The sequence below is a fragment of the Amblyraja radiata genome, chromosome 19 (assembly GCF_010909765.2).
Source record: "Amblyraja radiata isolate CabotCenter1 chromosome 19, sAmbRad1.1.pri, whole genome shotgun sequence".
NCBI classification, from domain to species: domain Eukaryota; kingdom Metazoa; phylum Chordata; class Chondrichthyes; order Rajiformes; family Rajidae; genus Amblyraja; species Amblyraja radiata.
In genome coordinates this window covers 12264492-12282171 of record NC_045974.1, presented here as the reverse complement: position 1 = coordinate 12282171, position 17680 = coordinate 12264492, and the positions used below count along the sequence as shown (strand labels likewise).

Genomic DNA, 17680 nt, shown 5'->3' with positions numbered 1-17680 from the left:
TTCTAATAAGATGTTATCCCATTGTGTTACTTCACGTCGTCTTTCATCATTGTCCTTTCAAAAATACTAAGGATCTGGCTGTAATCTTCAGTCTCATTAATACATTTTTCGTGAATGTGTGAGTAATTTAATCTGCACATTCTGCTTTGAATCAGCTTTGGACTACATAGACTATTATTGTTGTTATTGCACTATTATTGTTTGCTTTTTGTGTTTGTGTGTGTGTGCGTATATATGTGTGTGTGTGTATATATATATATATATATATTTGTCTTTGTATATACACTGATTTTTTTTTTCTCATTTATCATATTGTTTACAGTGTACCATGTTTACACATTCTGTTGTGCTGCTGGAAGTACGAATGTCATTGTTCTATCTGGGGGATATGACAATAAAACACTTGCCTCTTGAATCGTATTCTGAATGGATGTATCGCACCTTCCTTTCCGGCGATCAGCACTGTGGCGGCTGCAGGCAATGCAGCGAACCGCCAGTGCTGATGATGCCGGTGATGTTTAATTGCTTTAGAAAGGGAAGTCATTGCCAGTGGTAACCCTATCATATTGTCACTGTCCTGTCTTCCTACCTCAGGCAGTATTTAATTAACGGTTGTCAGATTAACCAGATCGACATGTTGCTGAGCTCCAGGTTAATCACCAAATGAATCTTTTCGCATTTGAATGACCCAGATCCCCACTATTGCAAATAGACTGGAATTAATGATTGAGAGTTAAGATTAGTATTGTGCTGAGTTATCAGTGGTGTATAATTGAATGGCCATTTAAATTGAGCTGTAATTAGGTATACAGCAAGAGCTGGAAAGAAATAGCCCTGCAGATTTGTATGGGATATAGTACAGGTCCACCACTGATTTTTTGTTGTTTCTGGCTACTTGTAGAACCTCCTTTAATACAAACACAATTATGAGAGCACACTTGAAATCCCCCCCCATGAAAGTTCTCCTGAAAATGTGGTGTCTAGGCCGCATGAGGCGGCCGCCTTCAACCTCATCGGGGGTTCCATGGCCAACCGGCGAGTCAAATTTGCCCCCTGCGGCCGGGGCTCTGGAACTCCGGCTCGGAGCCGGCAGATCCATCCCCATAGCTGACTTCTGAGGCTGACTTTGCGGGCCGGTATCTCGGCAACTGGGCGATCTGTTCTGATACCGTTAGATTCCTGTCGGAGGCCATGACCTCTGTTGATTTGGCAAAACGGTTAATCCAGAAAGTCTTTTGAACCAAGGCTGATGGAAAATCAGTGGCAGATCTGTGTATGAATGTTTCTCCAGAGTATATTTATATTGCAATTTCAACAATCCCGTGCAAATATCCCTTGATTTATGAAGGACTTCCATTCCTGGGGAATGTCTTGCTCAGTGGTAATTCTTAAATCGAAATGGCATTTCCCATTGGTATTGGTCTATTATTGCCACATGAATAGAGATACGGTGAAAAATTTGCATTCTATCTAGTCAAATCATACTCTACATGAATGCAATCGAGCCACACGCGTACTGCTAGTGCAAAGAGAAAAATACTAGATTGCAGAATATGTTCTTACACTGTTTCATTTTGATGGCTGATGTGTGCCTTGCCAAATGCCTTATGGGCCTATCCCACTTAGGTGACTTTTTAGGCGACTGCAGGAGACTATGCAGTCGCCACATGGTCGCCACATGTTCGCGGGTGGTTGCCGGGGATTCACCTTCATGGTCGTGAGGAGTTCCCGTATTCTGGGAACTAGTCGCGGCCTCATTATGGTTGCCGCAAATTTTTCAACATGTTGAAAAATTAGCGGCGACTAGAATGAACCTGCCATGGAGAGTAGCGAGAATTCTCGTGCCATAGGTGGGTCGCCAAGAGGTCCTAGTGGGTTGCCAGGAGATCGAAGGTTGTCGTAGGTTCTTGTAGGTTGTAGCCAGTGCTGACCGGTGAATTTCATTGGCTCATTGGGAAAAAATTCCGTAAGCAGTAGTTTTCAGAACCAAGGATAACCAACCGGTAATATTAAATGTCTGCCGAGCTTCACAGCCGTGTATCACTGGCTTCTTAAAAGTTGCCTGGCTTCTTAAAAATTGTCTCCACTCCTTCTCCCTCCTTCTCACCCCTTCTCCCCCATTCTCCCCTCTTCTCCCCCCCTCTTTTAAAGGACTTACCATACACTATGCTTTAGCCGTCTTAATTACAGCGCCAACCTTCCTCTTCATTACGATGTGTCTGTATCACCTTGGCTTTGCACTGTGTGAATTTCACTCAGACAGTGCTCCCCCCGCTTGTCCTGACCCCCACCTGCATAATGGGCTGGTGAAGGAAGTGCTGCACGTGTGTGTTCCACCAGCCGTTCCAGTTGCTGGTTTTTCAGGTGACTGCCGGCAACTTGACAGTCGCCGGCAGTCGCCTAAAAAAATCGCCTAAGTGGGACAGGCCCATTAGCTTGAAATCTTTGAATACCCCACTAATCAAAACTATTATTCTTGCTTTTGAATTTATTTAACAACCTGGCCATGACTGTTCTTCAAAAAGAGAAAAATTCTGACACAGATGTCTTTAAAGGTTTGAGCACCCTCTTCTGAATGTCTGAACTTTTGCGAGCTGTGGGTTGTGTTCAACTGCACCTTCCTTAAGTGACGGTAAAAGTTACATTGATGAAAAATAGAATGTTCCCCGTTTTACCTGTTGAGCTTTTATGACTTCTGCAGTGTAGCAGTGAAGAGTAATATGTGGCATGTCTGAGCAGAGGTGATCTTTAAAGAGGAGGTAGATACATTTTTGTAAGATTGGGGAATTAGCACAGAAGGGGAGCTGGAGCCTGGCGTAGATCAGCCATGATTACATTAAATGGTAGGACAGGCTTGAGGGCCTAGTGGCCTCCAGCTGCTATATATTTGTGTTATATTATCCCATTATTGTACTGACAGGTAGCCATTCTCACACCTGTAGCTTGAAATTCTGCAAAAGATTAAACTACACAAAGGCTGTTCATTCATCTGAATACATTGTTATTTAATGCAGAGAATTAAAGACATCAGTGAACATCCCCAATGTGATGGCTGGGGTTTGAGAGGAATTTATTATTGCCCATTATCAAATTATGTGATTACAAGGAAAATAGACACAAAATGTTGGAGTTACTTAGCGGGTCAGGCAGTATCTCTGGATAAAATGAATTAATGATTTTATGGGTCGCGACCCTTCTTCAGGCCTTGCCTTTGGCCTGCTTTATTTTCTATGCAAAATATGTGCTGCAATAATTACTGCATAGCAAGTTTTTTTTCGGCACGTATAGCCCAAGTATTGTGAAATGTTTGGGTATTCTGATGTTGGGGGTTATTACATATAGTTAGGTTTCGCCATGGAAAAGTTAATACCTCAGAGGCAACAGCTTCAAAGAGAGAATGTAGAGACTGACTCTTAGGGGAATGGTCGTGGCTGGGAGTGTCAGTGGTCTGCGGGAGTAGGCTATGATGGAATAGTCCATGTGCTCCTGAGATGAGTTTCTATGAGTCTGTTGATGTGCTGTGAGAAGGTCTTAAGCAGGAGAATGGAAGGTTATGGGCTTCAGTGGGGACGTTAATACAAGGTGTTGATGGGTTTTGCAGGGTGTATTGATACACTATGAGGATGGTTATGCTATGATAGTTTACGTGCTATAGTTTAGCTTAGTTTTGAGATACAGCATGGAAACAGGCCTTCCGGTTCACCAAATCCTTCTGACCATCTCCCATCCACACTGGTTCTATGTTATACCACTTTCTCATCCACTCCTTACACAGTAGGGGCAATTTTTTTTACAAAGGCCAACTGACCTACTAACGCACATCTGTAGAATGTGCGAGGAAACCGGAGCACTCGGAGGAAACACATGTGGTCTCAGGTGCAAACTCCATACAGACAGACAGAACCTGAGTCTCTGGTTCTGTGAAGCAGTAGCTCTACCAGCTGTGCTATTGTGCTGACCAACTGCGCCACTGTGCCACCCATAGTGAAAGGGAGTGATAAATAGTAGGATCAGTTTCAGTGGGTGTGTGGCTGAGATTAGCGGTCGTGTTTGAAATAGAAAGCTAACTCTAAGGGATATGTTATGATCTGGTGTAATAAACACTCTTTTATCGTTATAGCTCTGATTCTGTATGAACATTTTAATTTAGTTTCTTATTGCAGCATGTAACAGGTAGGTAGGTACGTAAGTAATTGTCACGTAGGTACAGTGGAAAGGTTTTTTGTTACGTGCTATCCAGTCAACAAAAAGACTATATTCTCACAGCACATCAATAAAGCCGTCCACAGTGTACGCATACAGGATAAAGGTGTATTATTTAGTGCAAGATAATTCAGCAACTGGTAAAATGACCTATGATGACGCCTGTGTTCACTTTTATTCTCTCTTGTCATTTTTTGCAGGCAGACTGGTGAACTAACAACCGGACCAGCAAGAGAACATCCCTTTGGAGATTAATGCCATCCAATTTGGTCCAGAGCTGAGAATGTGGTTCCAGTTCAGTCATTTTTTTGCATTGTCATTCATTTTCTGCTTGGCGGGTAAGTTGAAGGTTGGGCGTGATATAGACGTGAAGGGTTTTCTGCTGCTCCCCTTGGCATGATTGCAGGTGCAAAGCACGTCAAGGTCAGGACTGAATTTTCATGATAAAGTCATTTCTGTACCCCCAGCTTCTGTTACAATGCCCGTAGTAGTGGGACGATTAACAAATTCATTGCGCTTTTTCAATGCCATTGATCATCAGTCGGATGAAATGCAGAGAAAAAGCATTGGGTTAATGCAAACCATATCCCTTATTGTCTGCATGTTTCAGCAGTTAAGTCCAATGAGTTCCTGCTTACTTTGTGTTATATTTACTAATTCACATTAAAAGTATCCTGACTGGAGTTCATGCAATGTGATTGAAAGCAATGCTTTTATGAAGTCTGTTGGATAAGTGACTGCATGGCAACTAGAGAACATGCCCTCCTTCAGCTTTTACTCTGTTTGTCACGTGTATCCATGGATTAATGGGCTATTGTAACTTTATTTAGACCAGTTTTAGAAAATAACTTGATTCGTTGATGATCACGGAATGTCATCCTGTCAATACAACAAGACGGTAATTTATGTGTGCATCAAAGATGCAGCAACGTTTATGGAGCTGCAATGTTCTACTCCACTGTGTAACCAGCTGACAATCTGAAGGTTCGGGTGATCTATTGCTCCATTCCCAGTTGCCACCTTGATCATAATATCTGCTCCCAAAATTGTGAGAATATTTACCAAATTTCAATAACTGGATCAGCTCTTCATTATCCAAGATTTTCTTTACACTGGGATTTTAGTGTGCAGTAGTCACGGTGTGAGCTTCAAGGCACAGAGTGAATAAGTGTATGGTAAAGATGAATGGGATTTCTTATTAATTGATATATGTATCAATATGCCACTTGCGTGGAGGAAGAAGAGCAATTTGATCTAGCTGTATCAGCATGAAATGTATAAAATCTATGGTGACAGCATAGATTTGGAAGTGCCTGGTTTGTCAGATCCAGCTGAATATTGTCACTGTTCTTCCACTGTCAAAACACAAGGTCTTAACTAAAGGATTTCTTCACATGAATGCAAACTCTATTGTAGTAAGTACAAGGGAATCTTCATGGTAAGTGGAACATAATCTCAGTGCAAAACAAAGCCACGTCTGTTGGCATTGAAACCTATCAGTGAGCTATTGGTACATTTGACAGACTTGATTAAACAAGTATTGTCTTCTGGCTTGCCACGCAGTGTAGTATATTGTGGAAAGGAGATTGTAAACTTAATATGTGCAGACACAGTAAAGCCAGTGGGCTTTCTGTTCATACGTACAATGCCCCGAGGTGGCCTAGTGTGTAAAATTTCATTTCCCTTGGTGTAAAATTATTATTTGTTTATATGTGTGTGTGTGTGTATATATATATATATATATATAACTGTTATTCATGACTTACAGAGGGAATGTCACCACGTAGGCAGGAATGCTCTTTGAGTATCCAGAGATAAACAAACCCAATAAGCCAAGGATAGTCCTGGTGTATTTCTATGCAGCAAATTCCCTGTAGTTTTTGGTTGAATATTTTCTTCTAGTAACTTCAAATAACCTCCTGGTGATATATCTGCTAAATAGAATCCATGCCATTACTTGTCGGACGGTAATCCTTTCCATGCTCTGAGTATTCATCTCAACAGAATGATGTACATTGAGCGATGACAGAATGAAAATCTGAGGATTTTCCCGTCGAGGAAATTGTGTGCTAAAGATTTAAGATGGATGTTCAAAGATGTAAATCAAAGAAAAGAAAGTAACATTGGAAACATCATGCTGACTGATGCCCTGTATGTTTAAGATTTCAGTTCTTCAGGGACTTTAACTTCAGTTAACATGTATTCTATTTAAATCTGAATAATGTATGTCAACTGGCTGTCAGAGCATTCATGATTACTGCAAAAATGTTTAACATACTATGGGCCTATGATCAATGGAAATGTGTGGTCTTTTGGATGCTTTCTTGATATGCTACTGCATTAAATTGTTGAGATACTCTTCGGATGGAGGAATAGTATTTCATCACAGGTTTTATGGAATGTCCAACGTCCAAGGTTAATGATCTGTCTTTGCAATGCATTCGTAGAAATATAGCATTATTAGCAAGTGTGCTGATAAATCCAGTAACTGCACATTTAACACAACTTACAGTATGTTACGCCTTACGTTTTAAGAATTGTCTTGTTTTTGGTATATGGGAAGTATAGGCAATCAACCATTCCTGAACTATCTCAGTATTGAGGATTTATTCAAAAGAATGCAAACTTTTTCAAATCTGGATGAGTTGGCATTTGTTTGTGATGTCTGGAGCTCCTGATCTTCACTGTAACTGTACAACTGTAATGCTTGTTGTTGAGAGGAACATTCTGTCCTTTGGCTTTATACCATGGATATGAGATAACCCGAAAGACTCAGGACAGCTTCACAAGTTTAGTAGGACAGTGATTTCTGGACCCCCCCCCCCCCCCCCCCCCCCATCCTCACCATTACAGTGCATCCATAATGCTTGTTGGCATTGTGAGGAATAAGCTGTAATTTATCTTTATACTGTAGATACGACTTAACCTAATATACTCAGGGCGATTTCACATGTTCATGTTGAGCTGATTGTTCATTTTAGCTAAAGAACAAACTATAATTTTAACTTAAGACAGACACAAGAAGCTGGAGTAACTCAGCAGGTCATCTCTGGAGAAAAGGAATAGGTGACGTTCAAGGTTGAGATCCTTCAGCAGAATTTTAACTTGTTCAGAACATCCTGTATGAACGGTTGAACTTACAAGTAAATGAGGCAGGAAATTCCTCCATTTAACTTACAAGCTAATAAAATAGCAATGTTGAAAGGAATTCCTCAGCTCCTCTACTAATGCTGAATGGTGTTTACTCAAAGGGCTTTCCCTTCCTTTCAGCAATGCACTATTGCTTGGTTGAAAAAGCTTAGATTGTTCTAGTTCGTCAAATAGACTTGATGGATGTGGGCTGAGGAATGGCGGCTGCAGTTTATTTCAGGTAAATGTGCGGTGCTGCATTTTGTTAAGACAACTAGGGCAGGACACACACAATAAATGGCACGGCCCTAGGCAGTGTTGTAGAATTGTAAGACAAAGGGGTGCAGGTATACTGTTCACAGTTAGTGGGTACTTACGAAGACTGAGTAAAGAAGAAGACATTTGGCACATTTGCCTCCATTGATCAAGCTATTGTGTAACGTTGGAAAGCCACGTTGGGAGTACAGTTCTGGTTGCCCTGCTCCAGGGATAATGCCATGAAACTGGAAAGGGTGCAGAGGAGATTTGCAAGGATGGTGCTGGGTCTGGAAGCTTTGAGTTATAAAGCAAGGCTGGATAGGCTGGGCCATCTTTTCCTTGGAGCCCAAGAGGCTGGTGGGTGACTTTGTAGAGGTTATAACATAAGAACTATAGGCAGTGTTTTTTTTGTGATGTTACGGCATACCAGCACCTCTTTAAAAAGTTAAACATTATCATTTTGTTTTCTGGCCATATGGCATGTAGGTTAATTAAAGGTGCATACCAGCGGCGCAGCGGTAGAGTTGCTGCCTTACAGCACCCGGGTTTTAACCTGACTATGGGCGCTGTCTGTACAGAATTTGTACATACTCCCTGTGACCGTGTGGGTTTTCCAGGGCTGCTCTGGTTTCCTCCCACACTCCAAAGATGTACAGGTTTAATGATTAATTGGCTTAAGTAAAAATTGCAAATTGTCCCTAATGTGTAGTGTGTGCTAGTGTAACTGGCATCGCTGGTCGCCACGGACTCGGTGGGCCGAAAGGCCTGCTTCCATGCTGTCTCTAAACTAAACTGAATTAAAAGCTCTGACTGTGGGTAAGGTGAATAGCCAAAGTCCTTTCCCCAGGTGAGAGAGTCTAAAACATTAGGGCATAGTTTTAAGATGAGATGGATAAAGATTTAAATCTGAGGGGCAATTTTTTAACACAGTGAATGGTGGATATATGTGACGACCTGCCAGAGGAAAATAACAGGCGGCAGAATTACAACATTTAACAGACATTTTGATATGTACATATTTAGGAATGGGTTGAAGGGATATGGGCCTGGCACAGTCAAGTTGCATTTGCTTGGTTTAGCAAATTGGTTAGTATGGACAAGTTGGGCTGAAGGGATTGTTCCTGTGCTGTATAGCTACTTGGAAAATTGCAGTTTGCTTTATGTAAATTCAGTGAAAATATTTTCAAATTCACAATGCCAAATGTTTCTTAAGTTGGGCCTATTAGGGCCAACATGCATTTTGTTTTTAAATCCTTTGTTTAAGTAATAGAAGGAAGTGGAAGCTGTTAACAGCTTAGAGGGCCAAAAGATATCTGGAACATTGGTGAATAATGAGACCAACCATCCATCCCCTTAACTTGTGAACGAGGAAAAATAAGCAGGCAAAGAAAGGACTAAAAAGAAGGATATCTTAGTGGATAAGTTCAGTATCATGTGAGGTACCCAAGGGAAAGTAAACAAATAGGAAAGAGAAAAAAGGAAGAAAAATATTATTTTTAATGGGAATTGCTACCGCTGATGTTAAAGCAGCAGTTAATCGAGGGACCACCCTTCCTTGGGTCACCTGTTGCCGCCCCTGTTTTGTTCTGGCCTTCTCTATCTTTCAGTTTGAAGAAGGGTTGTGACCCGAAACATCACATTCCTTTTTGCTAGAGATGCCTGACCACATGCCACATGAGTTGCTCCAGCATAAACCAGCATCTACAGTTCTTTCCTGCACAGTTCATCGGGTGAGGCCTGTTGGAATGCCAGTGAAGGCCAGCGGCAATCAGGGATACAGTCTTCACTGAGTTGCACTTCACACGAAGGAAAATGGCTGTAGTTGGTGGCGGGTAATTATCTGAGACTGCAGTGCATTATTTAAAAAATGTTTGAGGGAAATGCCCAAGGACCAATTTACTTCAACTGTCCAATCAATGGCTGTCTCTCCATCAAGAGATCAGGAATGTGAGAGTTGGCATTCTATTCCATTTGCAAACCTTCAGACAGTGAAGCAGTTGATACTCGAATGCAGTAAGACTTGAGCAAGATTCAGTTCTGAGATCAGGAGGCACATAACACATGGGGTGTACAATTGCTGCATAATGATCACCTTAATGAAGAGCATCAAACCATCGCCCTTCTAGTTGAAGAAAGCAGCTCGTCACCACCTTTTCAAGAGCAGATCAGACTAGGCAGCCACTTCTAGCCTTGCCAATGAAGCCAACGTCCACTGAGAGAATATAGAGAACTTGAACCTACCAGCCTCTGACTCCGGTTAAGAATGTTATCAAGTGAGGCACAGCAGGCATTGGGCATGAGGCCAAACGGAGTTCCCTCTGGAGAGAACCTAACACTCAGAGAAAGGGTAGATTTATTGAAGATATTACACATGTGTTTGTCTTGGGGCTGTAAAGGATGTGAAACTTCTTTGTAAGAAATCAAACAGATGGCATTTCTACATGATGCTTCCTCTGCTGTAAGTAATTAACAAGCATCTGTGCCTCTGCGATATAGTTCTTAAATCAATAACTCACAGTTGCTGAAGATGCTGGACAATGCAAGAACACAAGTGTGTGGGTAACTGTTTGACGGCTCTGTCATCTGCCTGTGGTTCACACATAAGCCTGACTATCTGGGTTCAAGAATATATAGATCTCAACTTAAAACTCTTCAATTGTCATTTAATCATACAAGCAGATATTTAGGATCATGTAAACATGTCCTTTGAAACTTGTACTAAACAGCCATTATATATATAATGCAACCCAGTTGAAACTTTGGACTTCAATAGAACAGAATTGGGGAAGTACAATGTGCAGCCATCAATCTATTGTACCTAACACCGCTGGCTCAGATCAGAGAGTCTGGTGAGTGTGATGCCTGGGCTATCAGTCACCTATAGCTGATTAATAGCATTTAAAAATTCTGGATTCTGATCTGTCACCAGAAAGAGCAAGAAAGTACTTGTATCAGTTTGAGATGTAGTTGGGGGGGATTGATCTTTCCATTGTGGGCATGGGTGGGATTCTGTTCACACCGTGCCACCGAGCAGGATGGTCCTGAATGGACAGGTCACGCAAAGCAGTTATGTGGAGAGACACTAAATGCTACAGTAATCAGCCCTACAGGCAGCATCTCTCGAGAAGGGTGTCGACCCAATACGTCACCCATCCCTTCTCTCCAGAGATGCTGCCTGTCCTGTTGAGTTACTTCAGCATTTTGTGTCTATCTTCAATGTAAACCAGCATCTGCAGTTCCTTCCTACACAGTTATGTGGAGAGTATGGTTTTAGGTGGGCCAATACCCCTTGTGAGTCTGAGCCTTGTGCACACATTGAAGAGTTTCTTCATGTGCTGAAGCTCAAGAGACCCAAATGTAACACCCGTAGAGAAGGTTTGACCTGACCTCCTTTCAGTCCAGTCAGGAGCTCGGGTATCCATCGAATGTAGCTCCCTGTTGAGGCTGACATCTTAAGCAGTGCTGTTGACACAGGGACTACTATCGCTGTGAATACTTGACCCATCTTCCTATTCATGTGGCATAGTTACAGATGGTGTTACACTATTCCCATAAGAGGGGGTTCGTAGCTAATATTCCTCTTGCAACACCCAATTAATTGGTAATGATCCTTTCTGATGGGATTTTGCATGACTATTCAGCATTCCTTTTGTTCAAAGAATTCCTGTTCCATTTATAAAATAATTCATTGCATATTAAATGCTTTAGTGTGTCTCCAGGACTTGTGTCTCCATCTTCTTACACTTAAGCAGTGAAGTGCTAATCAAAGTGGTAGAATGGGAGGAAATAATAAGAAGGTTGTAACTGAAAAGAATGAGCCAATTTATCACGACAGATGGAGGTTACTGCTTGAAAGACTTGCGCAAAAGTATTCTTAAATGAGGTACTGATTAATACCATGGCGTACTCAAGGTAGCTCCTTCATGTGCAGAAGTGACACAGCTGGCGTCCTGGTGCCATCGCAACAACCTGGAGCTCAATGCTCTTAAGACGGTGGAATTGATTGTAGACTTTAGGAGAGCTCCCCCTCCCCTTACCCCACTCACCATCAACAACAACACTGTCACATCTGTGGATTATTTTATGTTCCTGGGATCCATCATCTTCAAGGACCTTAAATGGGGGACACACCAGCGACTCCACAGTCAAAAAGGCACAACAGAGGATGTACTTCCTGCGGCAGCTGAGGAAGCACAATCTGCCACAGGCAATGATGGTCCAATTCTATACGGCCTTTGTAGAGTCTGTCCTCACCTTCATCGTGGTCTGGTTTGGCTCAGCCACCAAGCATGACATCTGGAGGCTGCAGCGAATCGTCCGATCAGCTGAGAAGGTTATTAGCTGCAACCTTCTCTCCATTGACGAACTGTACACTGCAAGGGCCAGGAAACGAGCGGAGAAGATCATTTTTGACCCCTCTCACCCTGGCCACAAACTCTTTGAATCACTTCCCTCTGGAAGGCGACTCCGGATTGTCAAAGCTGCTACAGCCAGACATAAAAACAGTTTTATTCCACGAGTAGTAGCTCTACTCAATAACCAAAAATCAGTAGCCTGCTTTTGCTCTGGTATTTCATTTAATTTACATGTTTAATCAATAATGTTTTATTATTAATGTTTTATGTGTCATCATTGTATGTCATGTTGTCACTTGCGGGCGGAGCACCAAAGCAAATTCCTTGTATGTGAATACTTGGCCTATAAACTTATAAACTTAAAACCTAAACTTTAAAAAAAACTTAATTCTCTTCTATTTATTAGTGAGTGGTGTGGGTGCAGTATGAAGAGGTTGATGGTGTCCCAGAAAAAAATTCTTAACTTTCGCAACCTTCTACAGGTACCCAGCGCCTTTCTTCAATCATCCCTCTTGGCCTCCATGTCCAAGAAAAATAGAAAATCATAAGATAACGCAGGGTCTAGTGCTGTTCGAAACTACAAGAAGATGAGCCTTCCGCAACTCATAGCAAAGTGTCCCAGAAGTTAAACCTGTGCCTGACCATCCAGTGCAATCTCTGCCAGCGCACACTCTTAAGCTTTGCGTGAAGCTGGAAGCAGAACCCTGGACAAAGTCCTGTTACTCTTTGATCAGTGTTTTGTGCTGCACCGATGTGATAGTCTTAGCCCAATTCTGCTGCCCTGACCTGAAATAACTGATCACGAAATCATCCATGGAGCGAATTCATCTTAGTTTAGTTTACAGATACAAAGTGAAAACTGGCTCTTCGGTCCACCGAGTCCACGTTGACCAACAATCACCACATGATCGGCATCTACGGTTCCTTGTAGCTCCTATGAAGTTGTCTATGAAGAAGTGGGCGGCACAGTGGTAGAGTTGCTGTCTTACAGCGCCTGAAACCCGGGTTCGATCCTGACTATGGGTGTTGTTTGTACAGATTTTTTACGTTCTCACCATGACTGCGTGGATTTTCTCTGGGTGCTCCGGTTTCCTCCCACATTCCAAAGGCGTGTAGATTTGTAGGTTAATTGGCTTCTTTAAATTGTCCTTAGTGTGTAGGATAGAACTAGTGTATAGGTGTTCATTGTCCGTGCATACTCGATGGGCTGAAGGGCCTGCTTCCACGCTGTATCTGTAAACTAAACTCTAAACTAAACTAATAATTCTCAACTGAAGAAGGGTCTCGACCCGAAACATCATCCATTTCTTCTCTCCAGAGATGCTGCCTGTCCCGTTGAGTTACTCCAGCATTTTGTGTCTATCTTCAATTTAAACCAGCATCTGCAGATCTTTCCTACACATTTTGTCAGCTCCACTGCAAAATCTCCTCAAGGTATGTCTACTTTGAAGAAGTTTTCCTCCTCTCTCTGACGAGCGTTCAGCAACATCCTCTCTCACTGCTCCGCCTCTGTGATTCCTTCTGCTCTCCGACTCTACGACCGCATTTTAACCCAGAAAAAAGTCTGAAGAAGGGTCTTGACCCAAAACGTCACCCATTCCCTCTCTCTAGAAATGCTGCCTGTCCCACTGAGTTACTCCAGTATTTTGTGTCTATTAGTGATTCTCAACCATCTGCACCTCACATGACTGGACTTGGATTGTTCTAATGTTGCGATTGCAATCCAAAGTCGTGAACTCATAACTTCAACAGTGAAGGTGAGCTATATTTTTGAGATGTGTTCACTTCTGCCTGTACCTTCTATCTAAAAGTCAGAAGAGCTATCGATCACAATTTAATAATAATAATACACATTTATTGTCATTTGAGCCCCAGTGAGACTCAAACGAAATTTTGTTTCCACAGCCATACAAACAAAAACAATGTCCTACAGACATACACACAATTAAGTTCACACAAACATCCATCACAGTGAACCCACTGTGATGGAAGGCAAAAGTCTTTTCTCTCCCCTGCTCTCCATGTCTCTCCCGATGTCCAAGCCCCAGGCGGGCGATGATAAGTCCCACGGCCATTTTAGGCCGTGCCGGGCGATTTACGGCCCCGCTCCCGGTCTAAAAGTCACAAAGTTGGAGCCCCCGGCGGGCGCTGTAATGTCCCACGGCCACGAAGCCGTGCCGGGTGATGTACTTCCCCGCTCCGGGTCGTTCCAACCCCGCGACACGGGCTGGAGAAGTCGCGTTGCGGGAGCTCCGGGAAGCGGTCTCTCTCTCCCCCCGGACCCGCGAGCTCCCGATGTGCCAGTCCACCGGACCTGCGGCTGCGTTGCTGGAGCCTCCGAGCCCCAGGAGTCGAGTCGCAGCAGCGAGTCACCACCGCTCCCCACGTTCCGAGGCCGGCCAGCCCCACGATGGTGAGTAGTCCGCAGCGCAGTCTCCCGAGCCCCCGGGTCGTTCAGGTTGGAGGCCGCTCCACGGTGCTAGGCCCCAACGACAACGGAGACCCGACAGGGAAAAGGTCGAGTCTCCCGGACAGGGAAGAGATTTTAAACGGTTTCCCCCTCCCCCCCCCCGCCCCCCACATATACACATTTAAAAACCAGTATTTAAAAAACACCAAACACTACATTTAACTAGACAAAAAATAAAAAAAGACAGACAGGCTGTAGGAGCCGCTGCAACGAGTCGCGCCGCCACCAGTCAATAGTGTTTTATTGTCAGATGTCCCAGACAGAACAAAAAAAATCTTACTTGCAGCAGCACAACAGAATATGTAAACATAGTAGAAGTGAAACATTGGATTTCGATGCTCCATTAAACTGTGTGCTGGAAAGCAAGGATAGAAATGTGTGTTAAATGGTGCAGTTGCTTAATAAGCAGTGATTCACACCTTCCTTCGTTGTTGCTGCACCGTCCAGTCAGATCATTTATCTTATTGGCAACACCATGTCTCAATGTCCCTGAACATTTCAATCTCAGTCTTGTCCTGAGGCAGTGAACGTACTTCCAGATTTCAATTTCCTGAAGAAGATGGCATCAGAAACTTACCATACTCTGTCATACAACTTGATATTGACAATCTTGTCAGTTGTTCAACACCAATCCATTAATAGTTGTTCAGTTTTACCCCAGGAGCTGTAAGTCTGAACTGGGCCTCATTATTTGGAGCACAGGGTTGATCCATAATTAATTGACATTTGACAGGAATGTTGTATTTTTCCCCTTGTGACATTATTGTTCCCAACTATAGAACTTTGTTATGTCCATTGTTAATATGAAATAAAATGTCGACTGTAGCAAATAGGTAATAGAGGGATTACCCACAATGATACATTTAGAATGATATAGTACAGAAAATTAAAATTTAAAAAAGCTGGAAATCTGAGATAAAAGCAGAAAATGCTGGAAAGAACTTAGCAGGTTAGACAGCCACTGTGGGAAGAGAAACAGTAACTGTTTTGGGCCAGAGGTACTTTATTGGACTGGTGCACATAAGCAGGCTATTTGACCCATTCAGTCCATGTATTTCTACTAAGCCAACACTTATCCAAATACTTTCAAACTTTCTTTCCTCCCACCCCTGCAATCAGCCTGAAATGTCACCTATCTATGTTCTCCAGCGATGCTGCCTGGCATGCTGTGTTAATCCAGCATTTTGTGTCTTACCTTGGTAAACCAGCATCTGCAGCTCTTTGTTTCTCCAATACTTCTCATTCTCTCCATAATGCCATCAACTCTCCCCGAGATTCTGCCACTCACCAACACACCAGTGGCATTTATTAGTGACTAACTAATCTACTAATCCACAGGTCTTTGGGATATGTCTAACTGCAGCTCTAGGGAAAACCCTTGCAGTCATAGGAAAAAACATGCAAACTCCACACAAACAGTAGTGGAAGTCTGGATTGAATCCATTGCTAGAGCTGTGACACAGCGGCCTATTTCCATGCTGTATCTTTCAATCAAAACCAATGTCATGAGGTGTTCCGATGGAGGCTATTTTAGATCATCTTTCCTTGAAGTGAGTGGAGCTTGAGCCTGATGTTCCTTCTGAGTTCTCCGTAAACTGATGTTGAGTTTCAGTCAGTGTTCCGAGATTGCAAAGAGTGAATCTTAACACTAGAATTGAAATGCATCATTCAAACAAGAGTTTTTTCAGACCTCCCATCAAAAGCCAGACTGAATAAACCATGCAGGCTAGCAATTGGTTTAACAGTTAATGATCTGAGGATCAGTACAATGGAAACTGAGGCAGCCCTGGGACAAAACGCTCAGTTGTTCGGGTACAGTTCCCAGGAAGTTTATTCCTGTCGTACAGAACATGATTGTTGATCGTCTTGCAAAGTTAGCGCTTGCACTTCTCTTCAAAAGTTATCGACATTAGTCTCTGAATGCAGTCTGTATTTACGAGTGCTTAAAGTTCTATGTTAATTAAGAGAGAATAATTAAGAGAGTAATGTAAAATTAATTATTACTAATTAAGAGAGTATTGCAAGAGAGAGTTTCAGCAATGATGAATGTAATACTAATTTTATTCAGGATGCTAGACTTGGGGACAGGCACCTTTTACTTGATCATTGTCGAGTACTGCAACCAGTTGGGCTGTTTTTTCATCACCAAATGTGTCATATTAGGAATGTCAAGGACTTATGTCATGGTATTATGTTAGGTCAAAAGGATGAAGGATTGATGTTTGGTTAAAACAGCTGGGTGTTTAGTGGGCTCTTCTCGAATGAAATACTACAACATTTTTTTTGCTTTCTAAGACAGCTATTCAATCTCGCTTTCAACCCTTTAATTTTGGACAAACCCACTCTAGCTGTCTGTACGGTGGATTTTTCTTTGATTCGATGAAAATGAAGGTGGATTGATGGATTTTCCTCCACCCTGACTTTGAATTCATCAACCCAATGAGTGCAAGATTTTACAGCAACACATATTTATGATGGTCAGAATGACCATCACAACTTGGACAGGAAACAACAAAAGACTTGAATCAGATAGTGCACACAGCGCAGACTACAAACACAAGGTTTAATACTTTAAAATCGGTCTGTTTTTCTCACCTGTTATATCAAAACCCATTCATAAATAAAGATATTGTGGGAGTGTTTGTGTTCTACACTTGAATAGGTCAAGTTTTTTTAATACACCTAAGCAGTTGATATACAAGACTATTCAGAAACACTACAGCATTCTAAATTTCTTAGAACCAGAGAGGACAAATATTGCAGGTAGACAAAAATGCTGGAGAAACTCAGTGGGTGAGGCAGCAACTATGGAGCGAAGGAGGCAACGTTTCGGCTCGAAACCCTTCTTCAGACTGATGTGAGGGTGGGGGAGGCGGGAAGAAGAAAGGAAGAGGTGGAGCCAGTGGGCTGAGGGAGAGCTGAGAAGGGGCGGAGAAAGTAGGGACTACCTGAAATTAGAGGTCAATGTTCATACCGCTGGGGTGCAAACTGCCCAAGAGAAATATTAGGTGCTGCTCCTCCAGTTTATGATGGTCCTCATTCTGGCCATCGAGGAGGCCGAGGACTGAAAGGTCGGATTTGGAATGGAAGGGGGAGTTGAAGTGGTGAGCCACCGGGAGAACAGGTTGGTTATTGCGAACCGAGCGGAGGTGTTTGGCGAAACGATCACCAAGCCTACAAGGACAAATATTGCAATTGGATTTACAATTAAATGGCAAATATTCATTGACAAATATTCCATGTGTTGGTGTAAATTTCCTCTGAG

General features: G+C 42.6%; 1 protein-coding gene across 3 annotated transcripts in view; it reads left to right on the top strand.

The window, feature by feature from the left end:
* cntn1 (contactin 1) overlaps nucleotides 1-17680 on the top strand; it is a 455514-nt gene that overhangs the window by 195372 nt on the left and 242462 nt on the right. For 2 of the 3 annotated variants that reach the window (XM_033037676.1, XM_033037678.1), the window contains exon 4: nucleotides 4404-4541. In XM_033037676.1, the coding sequence (XP_032893567.1) occupies nucleotides 4487-4541 (55 nt within the window). In that variant the 5' untranslated portion in view covers nucleotides 4404-4486. The remainder of the gene's footprint in view (nucleotides 1-4403; nucleotides 4542-17680) is intronic. The other variant, XM_033037677.1, reaches the window with a different exon arrangement.